At 42.0% G+C, this 19667-nt stretch overlaps 1 protein-coding gene across 1 annotated transcript in view; it reads right to left on the reverse strand.

Moving 5' to 3' along the window:
- Positions 1-18353, reverse strand: part of LOC306870356 (A disintegrin and metalloproteinase with thrombospondin motifs 12-like) — a gene marked incomplete at its 5' end in the record, with an annotated part of 29770 nt that extends 11417 nt beyond the window's left edge. The window contains 12 exons of the mRNA XM_079417584.1: positions 643-812; positions 7516-7661; positions 7744-7836; positions 7961-8105; positions 8228-8371; positions 9476-9625; positions 10027-10151; positions 10393-10476; positions 10928-11163; positions 11265-11445; positions 17040-17398; positions 18242-18353. Coding sequence (XP_079273710.1) covers positions 643-812; positions 7516-7661; positions 7744-7836; positions 7961-8105; positions 8228-8371; positions 9476-9625; positions 10027-10151; positions 10393-10476; positions 10928-11163; positions 11265-11445; positions 17040-17398; positions 18242-18353 — 1945 coding nt within the window. The remainder of the gene's footprint in view (positions 1-642; positions 813-7515; positions 7662-7743; positions 7837-7960; positions 8106-8227; positions 8372-9475; positions 9626-10026; positions 10152-10392; positions 10477-10927; positions 11164-11264; positions 11446-17039; positions 17399-18241) is intronic.
- Positions 18354-19667: the final 1314 nt, after the last annotated feature.

Consider the following 19667-nt stretch of genomic DNA (forward strand, 5'->3'; position numbering starts at 1 on the left):
CACACGCCCCTAAAGCTGGCTAATAAAAGTGAGACATTCTTGCATGTGAACCAACAAACTCTATAAAACTGTAAGCAGCCACGTGTAAGACGTTTTATGTTAATATCAACAGGCCTCGACCCGCCGCAGCGTGCATTAACACAGTATCTTGGCTCAGCTGTTCAGTTGTAGAAAGCACATGTTTTCTTTTTTCAAGTCTTCAGTGCAAAACACATTACATGCAGTTGTGTTTATTCAAACAGTTCTTGAGAAAAAGAAATATAATCAACTAGACTTTTTCCACTGTGATGCTAGGGTGTTCAGACATGTTTGAGGAAAATAAGAAATGTTTCTTGAGCAGCAAATCAGCATATTAGAATGATTTCTGAAGGATCATGTGACACTGAAGACTGGAGTAATGATGCGGAAAATTCAGCTTTGATCACAGGATTAAATTACATTTTAAAATTGAAATAATATTTCACATTATTTTTTGATCACATACAGTAAATGCAGCTTTGGTGAGCATAAGAGACTTATTTCAAAATAAGTAATGTACATTTTTAAAATCTCTTCTTGTAAAATCAACTACAATTATTGATTTTGCATCATGCACATATACAAATTTGAATGCAATATGCGTGTGATGCAAAGTTCTCTTACATGAGCTTGCAACAGGTATCCACTCGTAGAGTTCATTGTGGTATGGCACAGTGTTAAATTCACTGCACTGCATCTCTCTGAAGGAGGGATGTTTTCTGGCGCAAGGTTTTGTGTTGCAAATTCTGTAGCGCTTCCGCTCGCCTGTGCAATATTTGCCTCCAAACTCAGGTCTGTACATAGAAACACAAATCATGAATCATGATACAGATCATGTTCAGCAAAATGTAAAAGAAAAGACAGAGAAGGTGGAGGAATTGAAATGGGGAGAAAAAAGGAGACAACTTAAAAGCAGACTCAAAATTTTATGGTTTTAAGATGCTACTCAATTTATGACAGAACACAAACGTCTTAGGTTACTTGTGTAACCCTAGTTCCTCGAGGGAACGAGACGCTGCGTCGACGACGCTTTGGGGAACGCCAATAGCGTAACCGGCTCTGAATACCAATCAAATCTGTCCAGAATGGGAAAAGGACGTCACGGGCGAGGTGACGTAATGACCAGCTGGCATAAAAGCACGTGCGGGGAAACCGGCATCAGCTTCTAGAATGAAGCAAGCGCTGGCAGGGATGCCGGAAGTGTGGGTCCGTGACGCAGCGTCTCGTTCCCTCGAGGAACTAGGGTTACACAAGTAACCTAAGACGTTCCTCTTCAGGAACTCGAGCTGCGTCGACGACGCTTTGGGGAACGAGATACCAACGGCTCCAGACTTCCGCACCCCTGCCCTGTGTGTCCAAAGGCGCACAGCTAGGGCAAGAGAACGGAAGAACCTGGAGTGGCTCGCATGTCCAGGCCATAGAACCTGACGAAGGTCAGAGGCGTGGACCAACCCGCAGCGTTGCAGATGTCCTGGATAGGGACACCTGCGAGAATGGCCTTGGAGGCCGCCACACTCCTAGTGGAATGAGCCCTGACTCCCATCGGCGAGGGGAGGTCAGAGGACTCATAAGCCATGTGAATGGCATCCACAATCCACCGACTGAGGGTCTGCTTGGAAGCAGGCAGACCCCTCTTAGGAGGACCGTAGCACACTAGCAACTGGTCCGTCCTTCTCCACATGGCAGCTCTGTGGACGTACGCGTCCAGTGCTCGCACTGGACACATACGGTTTAGCTTCAGCTGGTCAGGCTCCCGAAAGGGAGGAGGACTAAGGGCCTGCAGTACGACAGGCTGTGGTGTGATAGAAGGAACCTTGGGGACATACCCTGCCCGAGGGTATAGAAAAACTTTGGCCATGCCAGGCGCAAAGTCCAAATGGGTAGGGGCCACTGAAAGGGCCTGCAGGTCCCCCACTCTCTTGAGAGATGCCATCGCCAGAAGAAACACGGTCTTCAGAGAGAGATGGCGATCTGAAATCTCCTCGATAGGCTCGAAGGGAGGCCTACAGAGAGCGTTCAGTACCACAGCCAAGTCCCAAGGTGGGACCCGGGACCGTACCGGAGGCCTTAGCCTTAGTGCACCACGGAGGAAACGTGTAACTAGGGGCTGTGCGCCCACTGTCGATCCACCCAGAGGGGTGTGGTAAGCAGAAATTGCCGCCACATAGACCTTCAAGGTGGAGTGGGCTAACCCTGCGGAGAGTCGAGCCTGCAGGAACTCCAGCACTGTACCTACTGGGCAGTTAACTGGGTCGAGCTGGCGATCTCCGCACCATGAAGTGAAGAGTCTCCACTTCAGGGCGTACAGTCTCCTCGTAGAAGGAGCTCTGGACTGGAGGATGGTCTCAACCACCTCGGTTGAGAGACCGGAAGCTATCAGCTGTGCCCCCTCAGGGGCCACACCCACAGCTTCCACAACTCCGGGCAAGGGTGTACAAGGGTGCCTCCTGCCTGTGAGAGGAGATCCCTCCTGACTGGAATCTCCCAAGGGGAGCCGTCGAGGAGGAAAATCAGGTCCGAGAACCATACTCGGCCCGGCCAGAACGGGGCTACCAATAGCAGCCGGTGTCCGTCCCGGCGCACTCTCTCCAGAACTCCGGGGAGCAGAGCGATCGGGGGAAAGGCGTACAGACGCAGCCTCGGCCACTTCTGTACCATGGCATCCAGCCCCAGGGGAGCTGGACGATGTAGAGAGTACCAGAGGGGACATTGCGCTGTCTCCTGAGTAGCGAAGAGGTCCACCTGAGCCTGGCCAAATACTCTCCAGATCTGCTCCACCACCTCGGTGTGAAGCATCCATTCCCCGGATAACAGCCCCTGCCTCGACAGGGTGTCTGCTCCCACATTGAGATGCCCAGGGATGTAAACAGCTCTCAATGAGAGGAGTTTGTCCTGGGCCCACACAAGGATCTGGTGTGCCAACCTGTAGAGGGGGCGCGACCGCAGACCTCCTTGGTGGTTGATGTAGGAGACCACTGATGTGTTGTCGGTGCGAACTAACACATGGTGACCTCTCAGGTCTAGGAGAAAGTGTTTCAAAGCCTGAAACACGGCCAACATCTCGAGCCTGTTGATGTGCCAGGCGAGATGACGACCTCTCCACCGACCGTGGGCAGGGTGGCCACTCATGACCGCTCCCCAACCGGTGAGGGATGCGTCCGTCGCTAGCGTTACGCGGCGACAAGGAGCTCCCAACTCCAGGCCCTGGGACAAGAACCAAGGTTGTCTCCACATGTCCAAGGCACGTAGGCATCGCCGCGTGACCTTGATCATGCGAAGCGGGTTTCCCCTCGGGGAGAACCCCTTGGTCTTGAGCCACCACTGTAGGGGTCTCATGTACAGCAGGCCAATAGGTAAAACGTTGGACGCCGCCGCCATCAGACCCAGCAGTCTCTGAAACTGCTTTACAGTGAGTGACTGGCCTTCTCTCACTCTCTCGACTTCTGTGAGGATCGACTCGATCCGAGCAGGGGACATACGTGCCTGCATCGTGGTCGAATCCCACACCACCCCCAGATAAGTGGTTCTCTGTACTGGAGAAAGAACACTTTTCTTGGCGTTTAGTCTTAACCCCAACACTTTCATGTGGGCGAGAACAGCACCTCGATGCTGAACCGCCCTCCGTTCTGACCGAGCGAGAATCAACCAATCGTCGATGTAATTGAGTACGCGGATGCCCCGCAGTCTCAACGGAGCTAACGCGGCGTCCACACACTTCGTGAAAGTGCGGGGTGAGAGTGCTAGGCCGAAAGGAAGTACCCGATACTGGTAAGCTTCGCCCCCGAAAGCAAACCTCAGGAACCTCCTGTGAGAGGGAAGAATGGAGACGTGGAAGTATGCGTCCTTCAGATCGATCGCGACGAACCAGTCCTCGGACTTGATTTGAGACGCGACCTGCCTGAGCGTGAGCATCTTGAACTTCAGTCTGCTGACTGAGCGGTTCAGGTGCCTCAGATCTAAAATGGGACGCAACCCTCCATCCTTCTTTGGAACTATGAAGTACCGGCTGTAGAACCCCGACTCTCTCTCGAGAGGAGGAACCACCTCGATGGCCTCCTTTCTTAAGAGAGTATGTACCTCGTGTTCCATTACCAGAGCCTGCTCGGGGCCCACTGACGTGGAAATCACCCCGTGAAATTGAGGCGGACGAGAACCAAACTGGATTCTGTAGCCTCTTTCTACAGTGCGCAGGACCCATCGAGACACATTTGGCAGAAGTTTCCACGCTGCGAAATAGTCTACTAAGGGAACCAGTCTCTCGAGACTGGCCTCTGGTGTAATCAGAGCGGCTAGTTCGGTGCCCTGAAGCGGCGGGCCGGCAGGGAACAACCGAACTAGCGGCTCCAGAGACCCCCAAAGGGGTGGCGAGCACCTCAGCTCCGCTACGGTCCCGGGCGGAAGAAACTGAGGCACGCGCTCGCTGGAGACCGCTGCGCCCTGAAGCACCGTAGGTGGCAGGGTTGGCAGAACGATCTCCTGAGGGCGCTGGAGGGCGGCGATCGCTGTGTATTGCAGCGACCGTCGCTCTACCCCAGCGGGGGCTACCCTCATAGGCCCTGGTACACCACCATCAGGGCCTCTTGGCCGAAGACCTCCTCGCCTGAAGCATGGTCCTCAGATCCTGCTTAGGCTGAGAGGTCCCCGGCCGCGCACCCCTCTTTCTACCCCCGCTTATGAGGAGGCGCACGGGTGGCCACGCTCTCCTTCTGCGCCTCCCTATGTGAGGAGCCAGCACGCAGTAGGGGCTGCTCTCGCCCAGCAGCCCCGAGAACTGGAGCGCGGCGAGGGAGAAACCGCTGGAACGCCGCCGCTTGCCTCCTGGCCTCCTGGTGTCTGCCGACAACTGAGTCAACAGCATCACCAAACAGGCCAGCAGGCGACAGCGGGGCGTCCAAGAGGAAGACCCTGTCACGAGCTTTAATGTCGGACAGGGTCAACCACAAGTGCCTCTCCGCCGCCACCAGGGCTGCCATAGACCGCCCAATGGCACGGGCGGTCTCCTTGGTGGCGCGGAGAGACAAATCAGCGGTTCTGCGGAGTTCGCGAACGTCCTCCGCAGAAATTCCCTCGCCCTCGTCCAGATCTTTGAGCAGGTCCGCCTGGTATGCCTGCAACACCGCCATGGTGTGCAGGCATGAACCAGCCAGGCCCGCTGCCGCGTACCCCTTGCCCACCAGCGCCGATGTTGTACGCAGCGGCTTGGTGGGCAAGGTCGGAGCCTTCAGGGACGATGCCGCGTCAGGAGACAGATAGCTTGCAAGCGTCTGTTCCACACGCGGCATGGCCCCATAGCCATGCTCCCTCGCCCCCATCACACTGCCGCAATAACCAGGTGAGGGGGCGAAGAGGCGGGCTGAGAAGGGTTTTCCCCCACGACCTCGACACCTCGGTGTGGAGGTCGGGAAAAAACGGCAGGCTCCGGTGTGGAGGTGAGGTCTGGAGCCGCAGGAAGCGTTCCTCTAGTTTGCCTCTCTGCGGTTCAACCGAGCGCTCGGCTGGCCAGTCAATACTGAGCTTGGCTACAGCACGAGTGATCACCTCCACAAGCTCCTCATACTGGGGTGAGAGAGGTGGTGCGACACGTTCGGCGCCTCCCATGTCAACCTCCTCAGAGGAAGACAAGAGAAGCGCCGCGGCCGCTGCCCGAGGGGAAGAAACCGCCAGGCGTGCTTCCGGACTCGGGGAGCGGTCGCGGGATCCGGCAGGTGAGGACGGAGAAAGAGACTCGCTCGTCTCCGATCCCTCCGCCAGATCCCGTTGCGAACCCCACGAACGCCGCCTACGCTCCGCCTCAGCGGAAGCGGGGCCAGCGCCGCGGGGAGCGCTAATGAAAGACCCTTCCCCGGAGAAAAGGGCCTTTCGGGAGCGAAGCACACGCAGAGGAAAACCCTCGCAGTGCGGACAGTCAGCCCCCTCGAGGGCTGCCTCCGCATGCCTCGCTCCCAAGCAAAGCACACACAGGCTGTGTGTGTCCTCCGCACACAAATAGCGTTTGCACGGAGGAACACACAGCCTGTATTGCGCCTCACTCTCTCCAAACTTGGTTTTACAACCACGTTTAGACATCATTCACAGACAGACAACGGTAAATATGACTCACAAGACACAGAGCGCTTCGCTGAATGAAAAAAAGCTGATGCCGGTTTCCCCGCACGTGCTTTTATGCCAGCTGGTCATTACGTCACCTCGCCCGTGACGTCCTTTTCCCATTCTGGACAGATTTGATTGGTATTCAGAGCCGGTTACGCTATTGGCGTTCCCCAAAGCGTCGTCGACGCAGCTCGAGTTCCTGAAGAGGAACTACACAAGGCAATGGTTTGTAAAACAGATACAGGTGTGCCCTCTAGTGTATTCTGCTGGTAGTACATCAGATAATTATGACTTTTTTTTTTAGTCTATGGTGGAAATACATGAACAGAAGAACAGCATACTATCACAATACTTTTTGTACAGCAGTGTGTTTATTGTGTCTGGTATGCAAATTCTCTGTATGCACAGAATATCCACCTAACAAGCACACTGCACTGAATACTATATCCCAGAATCATTCATTGATTTTCTAATCTTTCAATTTGTTAATCTTCTTGGCACATAATGCATTTTTAATTATATTTTTATTTGTGTTTAAATTGTGTGCGTGCGTGTATGTATATATATATATATATATATATATATATACATACACAGTATCTCACAGAAGTGAGTACACCCCTCACATTTTTGTAAATATTTTATTATATCTTTTCATGTGACAACACTGAAGAAATGACACTTTGCTACAATGTAAAGTAGTGAGTGTACAGCTTGTATAACAGTGTAAATTTACTGTCCCCTCAAAATAACTCAATACAAAAATATACTTTATATATAAAATATAAATTTCCTTAAAAATACCTTGTAGCTACAGTATATATACATGTATGAAAGCACATTGATGTGGTCTGTAAAAACAACCGTGTTCTGTAAGATTTGTTAGTGTTTTATGATCACCAAGGCTGCATTTATTTGATCAAAAATACAGTAAAAACAGTAACCATTTGAATATATTTTCAAATGTAATTTATTCCTGTGATCAAAGCTGAATTTCCAGCATCATTACTCCAGTCTTTAGTGTCACATGATCCTTCAGAAATCATTCTAATATGCTGATTTTCTGCTCAATAAATAACTAAATAAATAAATAAAATAAAAATATTATTATCAATGTGTAAAGTTGTGTTGCTTAATCTTTTTCTGGAAACCATCATTTTTTTTTTTTTTTTTTTCAAATCCTTAGATGAATAGAAAGTTCGAAATAACAGAATTTATTTGAAATAGAAATCTTTTATAACATTAGAAATGTTTTTTTGCTGTCACTTTTGATCAATTTAATGCATCCTCACTGAATACAAGTATGTATCTCTTAAAAATAAAACCTTACTGACCACAAAAATGAATGAATGAAAGAAAAGCACTGAGAAATAATACATAGAAGCAGCAGTAGAGAGTGACGTGTACTTGGGCTGGTTGCATTCCCTGTCTGCTGACTGGCTGCCGGCTCCACAGGTGCGAGAGCAGTGAGACCAGGTGCTCCAGGGACCCCAGCCTCCATGCACTGTTTCCGGTAACTTCCCTACGATCACACACTCACCAGAGATACACCACTGACACACACACACACACACAGAATTAAATACAGTATACAATAATACAAAATACTTTCATTTGAAAGTTAATCTCTTATACCTTCTCAGGCCCACACCTGGTTCCATCTATTGGCGAGTCCAGTTTGGAGCGGCATGATCCATTTACAGAGCACCACAGAATCTGACACACATTCTGGAACCAATAGAGCCTGAATTAATGGTTTGACAACCTGAAGACCCCCTTTCATTATAAGAGAGAAAAATGTTTTAGAGCTGTATTTTATTCATCTTGATTTTTGAATGAATGCACTTCTTACTTCCACTTCTGAGCAGAAGGTGGCGTTGGGTCCGTACTGCAGCTGGCACTGGTGCTGAGGGGTGTATCGCACTCCTGGCGCCGCCATCGGTGAGCTGAGGTCCCTCTTAGACGGCCGGTCATCCAGACAGAAACCCCAACCACGACTGAGAGGATAACAGAGCTTTATGAATGAAGATCTTAGTCTGGAATATTTAAAAATTAGCAGTAAAATGTAAGATATAAAGCATGCAATTACATGTTCCTGTGCATGAGTGCGTGTTCTCACTCGAGAAAGCGTGTTATGTACTCCTTGCTGCAGGAGGACCAGGTGAGAGGAGAGGAGTCGTAGTGAAGCTGGCGGGACATGATGAATGGATGCCTCCCTATTAACTCACAGTCATTCCCTTGACCATCATGATGGATTCCGAAACTACAGCACAAAACAAGGTCACATCACCTTTTTATCTTTTAAACATACAGTACCATTTAAAAGCTTGGGGTCAGCAAGATTTTTAAAAATTTTTGAAAGAAGTGTCTTCTGCTCATCAAGGCTACATTAATTTGATAAAAATTACAGTAAAAACAGTAATATTGTGAAATATCCCAAAAATTTAAAATAACAGTTTTCTATTTTTATATATATTTCAAATATAATTTATTCCTGTGATGTAAAGCTGAATTTTCAGCATCATTACTCCAGTCTTTAGTGTCACATGATCCTTCAGAAATCACTCTAATATACTGATTTGCTGAATTATAAAACATTCTTATTATTATTAATGTTGAAAACATGCTGCTTAATATTTTAGTGGAAACCATGATAAATATTTTGTCAGGATTCTTTGATTAATTGACAGCATTTATTTAAAAACGAAATCTTTTGTAACATTCTAAATGTTTTTACTGTCACTTTAATGCGCCCTTGTAGAATAAAATTATTAATTTCTTTAAAAAAAAAGATCTTCGCCAAAGTTGAAAATTAACTTTTTTCTTTTTTGCTTTGGAATAACATTAATCAAAGAATCATACAATATAACAAAGGAATGCATAAGTAAATGAATGTAGTCACATTATTTGATAGATTTAACATTGTTTGGTGTGCAATGTAACATTTATTTTACAAATTTTTATTTTTATTTAAAAAATAAATAAATAAATGTTGCATAGGAATGTCACCCCGTTTGCATTCCATTATAATATTACACTGAGTTACATAAAATTTAAAAAAGATGTATTTTTCAATATGCATTATTTTCTAAAATACTTTATGCATTTTATCAGAAAATGCATTTGTTTTTCAATTTCTGTTCGACCACATAAGGCTGTGTACCACACCGTTAAACCACCAATTATCTTTTTTAATTCAAAAAATAGTATCATTATTATTATTTAAGTGTCTTGTAAAACTAAACTACAACAAAATCTAATAAGTTTTTAAAGAAACAATATTCTTAGCAAGAAAATTGAGCTGAAAAATGTTCCATATTTAGGCACTAATGGCACTGTTTTATGAAAATGACCCATAAAAATGTACCTGTGTCCGAGTTCATGAGCAATGGTGAAAGCGACAGGTAGCCCTGAGTCCTCGTTGATATTACAGGAGCGATGCGGCTGGCACATGCCCGACAGGTGAGACAAGCCCAGCGTCTCACACGGCTGATTCATGCCTGCGCAGATATCCTTCCTGAGAGGAGAGATCACATCAGGTCAGACACAACAGCTGCTTTGATTATTTTTTATAGGCTACTAGAGTCGTGCTGCAGGGCTAAAACTGTTGAAGAAGAGTTATGGCAGGGGTTGAATTCTTTGTCATTTATTTGGCTGTGTTCAGCATGAATGAGCTCTGGAGAATCTCAAGCCTTGGACACAGAACATGGTGAAGTCATTCAATCTGTGGTGCTCTGGGTTAAAATGAGCGTTTAGGGTCAGTTAAATGCTCAGAGACAAACCGCTCCATTACTGCAACCAAGAAACTGACATTTATGATAATAAATGAGAGTCAGCAGGTCATTTTTTTCATGATTTTAAAAGCATGAAAAAAATGACTAATACAATTACCACAATTATTGGCTAAGGTGTTTTCACCGTGTGATGAGTATAGCGACATCATGGTGTGCAGGATGAGTGTCACTTTGAGGATTGAGGTTTTTTTGCCAGGTACAGAAGCTGTTGAGAGTCGTATCTGCGTGGTGAATGATCTTCAGCCCTTTCTGAAAATACACAAAAGTAGCAGTAAAATAAAAGTAGTAATAGTGTCCACTAACCCTACTAAAAACAGCATGTGTTGTGGTTTGTGCATATGTTAACAAACATAACCAGCAAGTTGTCCATGTTTAACCAGCACTAACCAGCATAGACCAGGACCCCCTGAAAACTCATGTTGGTCTAAGCTGATCTTTTCATTTAGAAAGGACTGGATGTAAAGCAAATTATGCCTTGATTCATATGTACCTCCTCTCCGTGTAGCAGAATGAGCCGGACCAATACGATATGGACAGCATTACCGATACTGGCATCGTGAAAAATTCCAGCCACCTACAAAAGAAGTGATACAAAATAAGTTAGTTGAAGTTTAGCTGCAAAGTTACTTATAATCAACAGAATGTCTAAAGGGGACCATCAAAATGAAGTGAACTTTCTTTAAGCTATGAAAACATATGACTGATATATATTAGAAGCAGCAACTGTATTGACTGTTGAAATTGCATCTAAATAGCATCTATGATAATATTGTACATTTACAATATATAACACTTCAATTTACAGCACCTTCATAAATTGAACAACATAAAGCAAAAACACAGTGATGCACATTCTTTATTCATCATTCTGTTGAAGCTGAAAAATCTTGCAGAATTTTATGCAGAAAAGGTACATTGCTGTCTCTGACCAAAGTGACTTGAACACACCTGACGTCGTAATTACCTTGTGAAGATGAATTTCCCATAAGTTTTTGAACATACTAGAAGTACTTGTATGTACTTACCATGTTCATGATGGTAAAGATGTAGGACTCAACGTTTCCACTTCCGTGGTAGTCCACGAGTTTGGAGTCGCCCACCACCATGGTCTCCACCCAGCGCTCTTTGCTGATGGAGCGAGGGGAGATCCTCCGTGGTCGTTCCCACTCTCGATCCGGATCAAGATTACGATCCCCACCCTGCTGGCGCTGCTCCCAGCGCTCTCTCTCCTGCTCCACCTTTTGGGAAAACTGAGAACCATCTGCACAGGAGACACACACACACAAAATGAGTTCCCTTAAGCCATTTTTTTGGTGAAGTATCATTTTATTAAGAATTTTTAATACATCTAACATGTCTGACCTTTGACCCCACAGGGACTATGATGAATGCTGTGTGCATCAGTGCTGCGTCGCCGTCTGAGTCCACTCCAGGTTGAACTCCGGTAGATCACATGTGGGTGTCGTGGATGAGTGATGTTTGAGGTGTGGCCACGGACCGGCTCGATCAATAGTGGCCCCTGCGGTAAATTTAACAGCCCTCTCTATAAGAAAAAACAATACCGTTTAAAAGTTTGAGAGCAAACAAAAAAAAATTCTTTTATTCAGCAAAGATTAATTAAATGGCATTAAAGACATCTATAATGTTACAAAAGTATTTTAAATAAATGTTGTTCTTTCAAACTTTCTATTTATTAAACAATCCTAAAAAAGTGTTATGGTTTCCATAAAAACATTTATGCATCATGACTGTTTTCAGCAATGATAATAATAAGAAATGTTTCTTGAGCAGCAAATCAGCATATATATGACACTGAAGACTGGGGTGATGATGCTGAAAATTCAGCTTTTATTCAGCATATTCAAATAGAAAATACACTTATCTTAAATGATAACATTTCACAAAATTACTGTTTTTACATCAAATTCTTTAGTAGCAAATGTTTTATGATTTCCTGTCTCTATGAAATGGCTGGTCTGTGTACATGGCTCAAAATCAAAAGAGCTCACCCTCATGTATCTATGATGTGAGGGGACCCATGGGTTCTCACTTTGTCAGTCTATTTTATCATTCCCCAGTTGAAAATGGCACATCCATCATCTATAAAAATATCAGCCCGACTACTCATGAAGCCACACAATTTGCAGTATCGTTCATATCAGTAGCTCAACAGTGTTGTGCATTAGAGGTTAATGCTCAGAGATTAGGGTTTGTTCAAATCGTTTAAAGTAATTTGTACTGTAATAACACTTCAGGTGTTAAGGCTCATTATTTAGATCTGTTGGAATTCCAGAGGATTCAGGGAAGGTATTTTTCCTGTCACACTCCCTGTTTGATCATTTTCCCTGCAAGCATTTGCCAGTCCTGGCATTTCCTCCACACTGCAGGGCCTTAGCAGGTTTATCCAGTGTGCCTGAACGGGTCACATGCACAAGCTTAAACACAAAACAAATACATAATACATTCAATGCATCCATTAAATGTCAAACATCCATGCAATTGTTTCACTCTTAAATAAAGATAATTTGGCATCTGTAGTTCCACGAAGAACCTTTAACATCCATGGAATTTTTCCATTCCACAAAAGGTTCTGTAGTCAAAAACGGTTATTTAGATTTTTTTTAAAATGTTCTTAGATGGTTCCCCAAATTTTGAAAGTCTCTTTGCTCACCAAGGCTGCATTTGTTTGCTCAAAAATACAGTAAAAACAGCTATATTAAAAATATTATTGCAATTTCTAGTAACTTTTCTAGTAAATTTCTTATTTTTATCAATGTTGAAAACAGTTGTGCTGCTTAATATTTTTTTGTGGAAACTGTGATTTTTTTTTTTCAGGATTCTTTGATGAATGGAGTTCAGTAGAACAGCATTTATTTATATTTTATTGAAGAAATCCTTTGTAATGTTATAAAAGTCTTTTTTATTGCGTGGGATGTGCTCCGGCACGGCTCCAGCGCGGATGAATCTAATGTTTTGAGGAGTATGTGTGGCTGTCAGTCACCACACCGATGTGGATACTGTACTTAGGAATCACAGATTCTCGCCTACAACTTGGAATATATGACCCAAATAAGACTTCCCACCGGATATTGTCATCTGAACAAGTAAGTAACAAGTCTGCCACGTTTGTTCTGACCAGCTGAGGAAAAAAAGCATTACAATAAATTGCGCTACCAATGGTGATTAAATCTAACAATCAGTTAGCTCATATCACATCAACCGCTGATTATGTACTTGCTCAAATATTGATTTTGGAAAATTTTTAACCCAAAAAAATTACGGACTGCAGCTTTAAGGTTAGGGTTTTGGACAAACTTATAACCTCATGTGTGAGCCTCACATTTCAAGGGTCAACTCAGGTTGCACATTCACTCTTTACAGTCTTCTTAAAGTGTGTGTCCATATGTCTTGGAACTGTGAGCGTTTCAACCCATGAGATTTCATTTGGCAAACTAAACATCTCTGAAGCGTGCCCTTTTTCTCTTATCACCATGTTTTCTTGGAGACGCAGTGAAATCCCAGCTTTATGGGAATGAGAACGACTCTCATGATGCACTTCATGCACTCGTTCACCGCCCTGCTGAATGAATCAGCCCTACAGGCCAAAAACAGGTGTGTGTGTGTGTGTTCAGAACAAACTAAATAAACCTTGACCAGAAAAAACATTCCATATGTTTCGAAACTGGGCTGCACGTAACACAAAACAGATACTAGGATTTGGTGAAAGGCAGAGGAATACACCATGAATTCTCCAGGGGGTCGGAGACGCAGTTATAATATTGACTCAGCCGAGTCGATCATCCACAGAATCTAAACAATACTAATCACTGCAACATGCATGTCTGTGATACACAGCTATGGCATGAGGCTCTGAAAGCACTCACACATATGTCCTCAAATGAAAGAAAAATCACAAATGAGATCTCTTTAGTGCTTCAATTGCTTACCCTAGAAAAAAAACAAAAACACGTTGAAGTATAAAGACAGTATGTTCTTGAAAAATATACTCCAGTAATCTTTGTTTTTATTTATAACTTAAAAAAAAAAAAATCTAATTGAAAACGTTCAAAAACAAATGATCTGAGTTGCTACACTCTTACTGTAAGTTTCTCATTTGTGTCTAACATCTGGGAAATCGTTAAAACATTATTTATCTTGAAAGAGCAGCAGCTGAGTTCTTTGAGTCCTGGCGAAAATAATTATTTTAAATTATTACAAATTTTAAAGTTTTTTTGAACAGGCACCATAGCAATTCCATGTTTAAGGGCACTTATAATGATATATATATATATATATAATATTCATTGAAGTATCTTGGACCAACATTAAAATACTATGGTATATGAATATGAAAGTACCATGGTATTATTATCTGATGCTGTAACTGCACCACTGCACACAAAATACCTTTATATACTGTATGAATGCTACTGAATGAAACACTAAAATATCATTTAAAGAAAAGAAAATAAATGTACCATATTAGTACCATAAATGTTATAATCATTCAGTAAACAAAATATGACAACTCTTTTATATGATAAGATGTCTCATTTTGGTGTCTGCATCTAATTAAATATACAAAAGTTTTTTTTTAAGTATATTTTTATTTATAGGTATATTAAATGCAAACAAAGTGTCTAATTTAATGTTTCAAATAATGCTTGTGAAAATAAAATTGATGACAATATGGACAACATGCTTATTTTGACCTGTACTTAATCAAATATATAACAGAAAAAGTGATCGTACTAAAAACCAAAATACTTTTTACACAAGTAAATAAGATATTTAATTCATCTCTGAGGGCCCATCCTCTCTTTCGCTCTCCTCATCTGCTCCTCACAGCAGAAACGTGAGCTTTGGTGTCAGGGGGCATTATGAAAACAAAAGCTGAACTGCTAAATACAGATGTTTGTGTTGCTGGACTTCCAGAGTTCCTGCAGGTTTTGGTAGGACTTCAAACAGGATATATAGGACTTCCATCTCATGTAAAGGACTTCAAACTACAGTATAGCACTTCAAAACCAGCCGTACATCCTCTGGAGGGCAGGAAGAATGTATATGGATCTAATGACTAATGCAGAGCGGGTCAGCGATGGGTAGTTTTGTTGATCTGCTCTGATTTAAAACAAAAGTTGAACAGGAATGGAGTCAACAGAGTTCAGTGCTAATGAGTTTTTCACAAGGACCGTAAACCAATCAGTAAACAATCCGAAAGTTCAGTTTATTGTGCAATGAATTGCACCACATTACTAAAATATTTTCTCCCATAGTTTAATGTGTAGAGATGACCATAATAAACACAATGGCTCTGTACTGCAGTCAAGATCATTCACTGTTTAAAACTTTGGAGATGGTAAGATTTTTTTGTTGAAAGAGATCAATATTTTTCAGAAAGGATGCATTAAATGGATCAAAAGAGACAGTAAAGACATCTAATTTTACACAAGAAATGTTTACTGCATTTTTGATCAAATACATGCAGCCTTGGCATATAAAATCATTATAAAAAATCTTACTGACCCCAAACTTTAAAACAGTAGTGTTTGGTTTGTTCAAGCATTTGGAAATGTTAACTTTCAGCCTAACCGATGGTGTGAGTTTGGGGCGGAACAATGTGATTGGACAAAAACAGAAGATGGGAAAAGTATTTAACACAGTCAACGTTTTTGCAAAATAGTGGTGATCACGATAAATTCTCATTGTATGGAAAAATAGGAGTACAAATTAAATAATTCCTTTAAAACTACAGGAAATGTTCCACAAGCTCAGCAAAGTGTATCTTTTGGCTACTGCTCCACCACTAAATGCATTGCACAAAACATTAGCACATTATTTTTTTTTTAAATTCGTGCATGTTGGCAGTGCATAAATGTGCAAAGCTATTGCACCTCATTACACTTTCTTTTGGTCACACACATGGAAAAGAATCCTGACTTTGTCCACTTTAAAAGCAAAAGCACCTGGCGTCGTCTCGACATCCTGCACAACAATATTACAGAAGACTATCTGTTATTTTCTGCTTCTCCCATACACTAAACACCTCTGAGGAGCGATTCGAGCGAATACTTAAAAGTTAATGGAATGTGAGTGTAATAGCACCAGAGACTGAAAGCAAATGTTTGGAAGGAGAACGGAATGAAACACTGTTGACTGACATAAACATGACCTTACAAGAGGAGCATGCATGTTCAGGCAATGACTTACAGACAGAAGGAGCATTTAGTGCAGGTACTGCATGCATACTTATGCAAATTATGCATGCGCCTAATATATCAAAGCTTCATTTTAAAGTTCAAAACTCTTTCACCAACAACCGTTTCACTCTGCCTCTCCTCTTTTCCCTCTTTGCTACTTTTTGTTGAATTGCCAAGTTAGAATGAGTCATGTTATGTGCTGACACACTGACCTGGTTACAGTTCTTCTCAAGTTCCCCCGCTTTTTATGAGCATCCACTCTGAATAACAGGCGACTATTGGATCTGATTACACGGCTCTCAATTCTGATTGGCCAATTGTGACTTTCTGCAGTTAAATATTGTTATATAATAATGTTAAAGAGAATAATTGATTGTTTTCCCACACAACTCATTTCCAGCTCTCTTTGTTTCTGGATTATAAAATCATTTGAACTCAGATCAGTATTTCATGTTCATTTGTATGTTTATTTATAAGTGGGATAATTTAATGTCATACGGTCACTATTGGGAAAATATACTCTTTCAGATACTCACCCTCTGGCCATCTAAGATGTAAATTATTTGTTTCATCATCAGCACAGATTTGTTGAAATGTAGCATTACATCACTTGCTCGCCAATGCTCTGCAGTGAATGGGTGCCGTCAGAATGAGAGTCCAAACAGCTGATAAAAACTTCACAATAATCCACACCACTCCAGTACATGTGAAGTGAAAAGCTCAGGGTTTGTAAAAATCAATCTGTTCTGATGAAGAAACAAACTCATCTACATCTTGACCGGCCTGAGGGCGAGTACATTTTCATTTTTAGATGAATTATTCCTTTAACAGCCAATGACAGCATCGTCACTAATGCAAGTACAGTAAGTGAATTCACACTAGAAATGAATTGCATGATACGTAAAAGAACTGACAGATTAAATCAGATATTTCTCACCAGTCCCTCACAGGTGCTGATGGCGGCGGTTCCCTGCACGTTACCATCAGTGACTGTGCCAATAAGGTGGCAGGTGCCGCTCCCAGATTTTTGTGACTGCTTTTCTGTTAAACTTCCGTTGTGTTTCTCCAACACATATTCATTGGAGAGCAGATTGTCATTGGTGGTTAGACTGAGAGTGAACTCCTGACCTTTGTAGATGAGTTTGTAATACACTCGCCTCTCTGCTGAATTCAGGTCCCTCTTATGTCGCCTGTCAGAGAAGTGATGTGATAAAGAGTATGAGATGAAATTCCCATCTCCGTCCACTTTTTCAGGATGATCCACATAAAACGCAGAGTGCTGCTTGATGAAGAGCTCTAGAAATGAAAATAAAACAATTCTCCTTTGAAAACACAACTAACTTTTTTGGAGCTACACATCTTCTGGGGTGAATCTCACAAAATAAATAAATATTGTCATATTTCACCCTAAATTCCTAAATTTCTAAATCCTAAATAAGTTTAATTAAGGCTATAGGACCTTTAGAAGAAACTTTTTGTTGTTTATTATATATATGTATACACACATTATTTATGTATTAAAAATGTTTTATAAATATGTCTTGAAAATATAGCAAATTGTAATGCTTTTATTTTTAATTTATTAATTATTTTATTATTGACTTTATTTTGTATTTTCAAATTTTCCTATTCTTTTGATATGGTAATATCAAATATAACCCAGGTGTTCATTCATGAGTTTATCAAGTCATTTGAACCATTCAGAGAGAGATGTTACATCTAAACCACCATGAATGATTACCTTTGATCCTGAAACATAATTATATATCATGTTAGACAGCAAAAAACAGTCAAAATGACTGATGAATGCATTGATGCACCACATAGCCTAGACATTATTTAACAATGAGCAGATGTGTAAGTCTCCCAAAATGCATGGTAGCCTATACAAGATTCTATTGAAGTACTAAAGACACATTTTCCACTGAAATTGAACCATTCATGCATTAAAGGGTTAAATGTGCTTTTATAGAATGAGATTGCATAAAGTTCAGAACTCCATAAAAAGAAACATGGACTTTACTGCAGCTGACCGCTCGCCTGAAACGCTTGGCATATCAGAGGGACTTCCTTTAGTGGACACAACAACCTAAATGTTGTGAACACAACTGTATGATTCTTTTGCATGGAAACACAAACCTTGTTTTGAGTCTGGAAAGAGGTAGTCCGGTCCAGAGCTCTTGACGTGGCTCGCAGCCAGAAAGAAAACACAATTGAGCCGCAAAATCGCAACGCTGACCCGACTAGGCATGTTTCTGCAACGCAAATAAACGCTCTGCTGCACTGACGCTGAACAACTGGTTAAAGTCAGTCCCGAGGGGTGAAAGCTGGAGACATTTGGGGTCAGAGAGACGGAGAAAGACAGTGAGCGGAGAATGAAGGAATATGATGTGGAGTGGGAGGAGAGATTCCAGTGCTTCCACGCGCAGGAGGAGAGGAGGTCACCACCAGAGTCGAACAACAACGAGCTGCAGGAGTCAAGGGATGCATTACACGCCTAAATGGCACTTTGCACAAACAGGGCACAAAATAGCCTGAAAGTCTTTCTTATATTATTTTTCAAAAATAGACCGTAAAAGCTGCTTACCCTTCAGAAAATGTAGATGCAACCCAGAATTTGGGACGTGTCTTAAGTAAGGGATAATGTGCGGTCAGCCGGTCATTATGGAGTTTATTTCGCGATAATAACCTGCTGACTCCCGCTTTACTGCACTGCTACTCACCCAAATAAATAAATGCGTCAGTACGAAACGTTAATTTGATTTTTAAGTTATTTTATATTTTTACCTGTATAGCCATATTGTATTTAAAAAAACAAAAAAAAAACAAAAAAAAACAGTAAAAGTCACGGCAATTAAATAAATTCAACTTTTAAAAAGTTTCTCGGGTTCTACTGCATCGTGAAAATTAACCCGTTTAATCCCAAATTTTTCCCAGACACGAAAATATCCAAATGATGTGTCATAAGTAATTATTGAAATAATAATAATTATTTATTTATTTATTTTTGGAAAAGTGTGTGAAAATTTGTGTTTTATGTTCGGTCAAAATTAGGACAGGTGGGATAATGTGTGTAGGCCTACTGAAATAACATATTTCTGCAGTCATATATTTTTTTATACATCTTATCCCAGCTATTTTAAACTGTTTGATCACATTCTAGGGTTACTATTATGCATAAAAACCTTATGCAACATTGATAAAAGATAAACAGTGAGATAAAAAACTAAAAAATTCAACATCACCGCATTTCAAAATGGTTAATTTTTGCAAAATATAACATCAAATTTTTATATTAATGCAACGAGTCATCATTATTGTACATTTTTTGTAACATTTTAATTTTTTTAGTACTATATTTTGTCATTGCAACATTTTATTGTCATTTTCATTAGCAACTGCAATTGGATTTATATTGTATACCTATGTTCACTGTTATCCCACATATTTACTCATTCCATGACCACACTCAACAAAAGTAAATAAATGCAAATGCATATATTAATACTAGACACCCTAAAGATCATGTGTACCAAAAATCTTTGTCATATATTTATGTTAACAT

This window comes from Barbus barbus (assembly GCF_936440315.1).
Source record: "Barbus barbus genome assembly, chromosome: 5".
NCBI classification, from domain to species: Eukaryota; Metazoa; Chordata; class Actinopteri; order Cypriniformes; family Cyprinidae; genus Barbus; species Barbus barbus.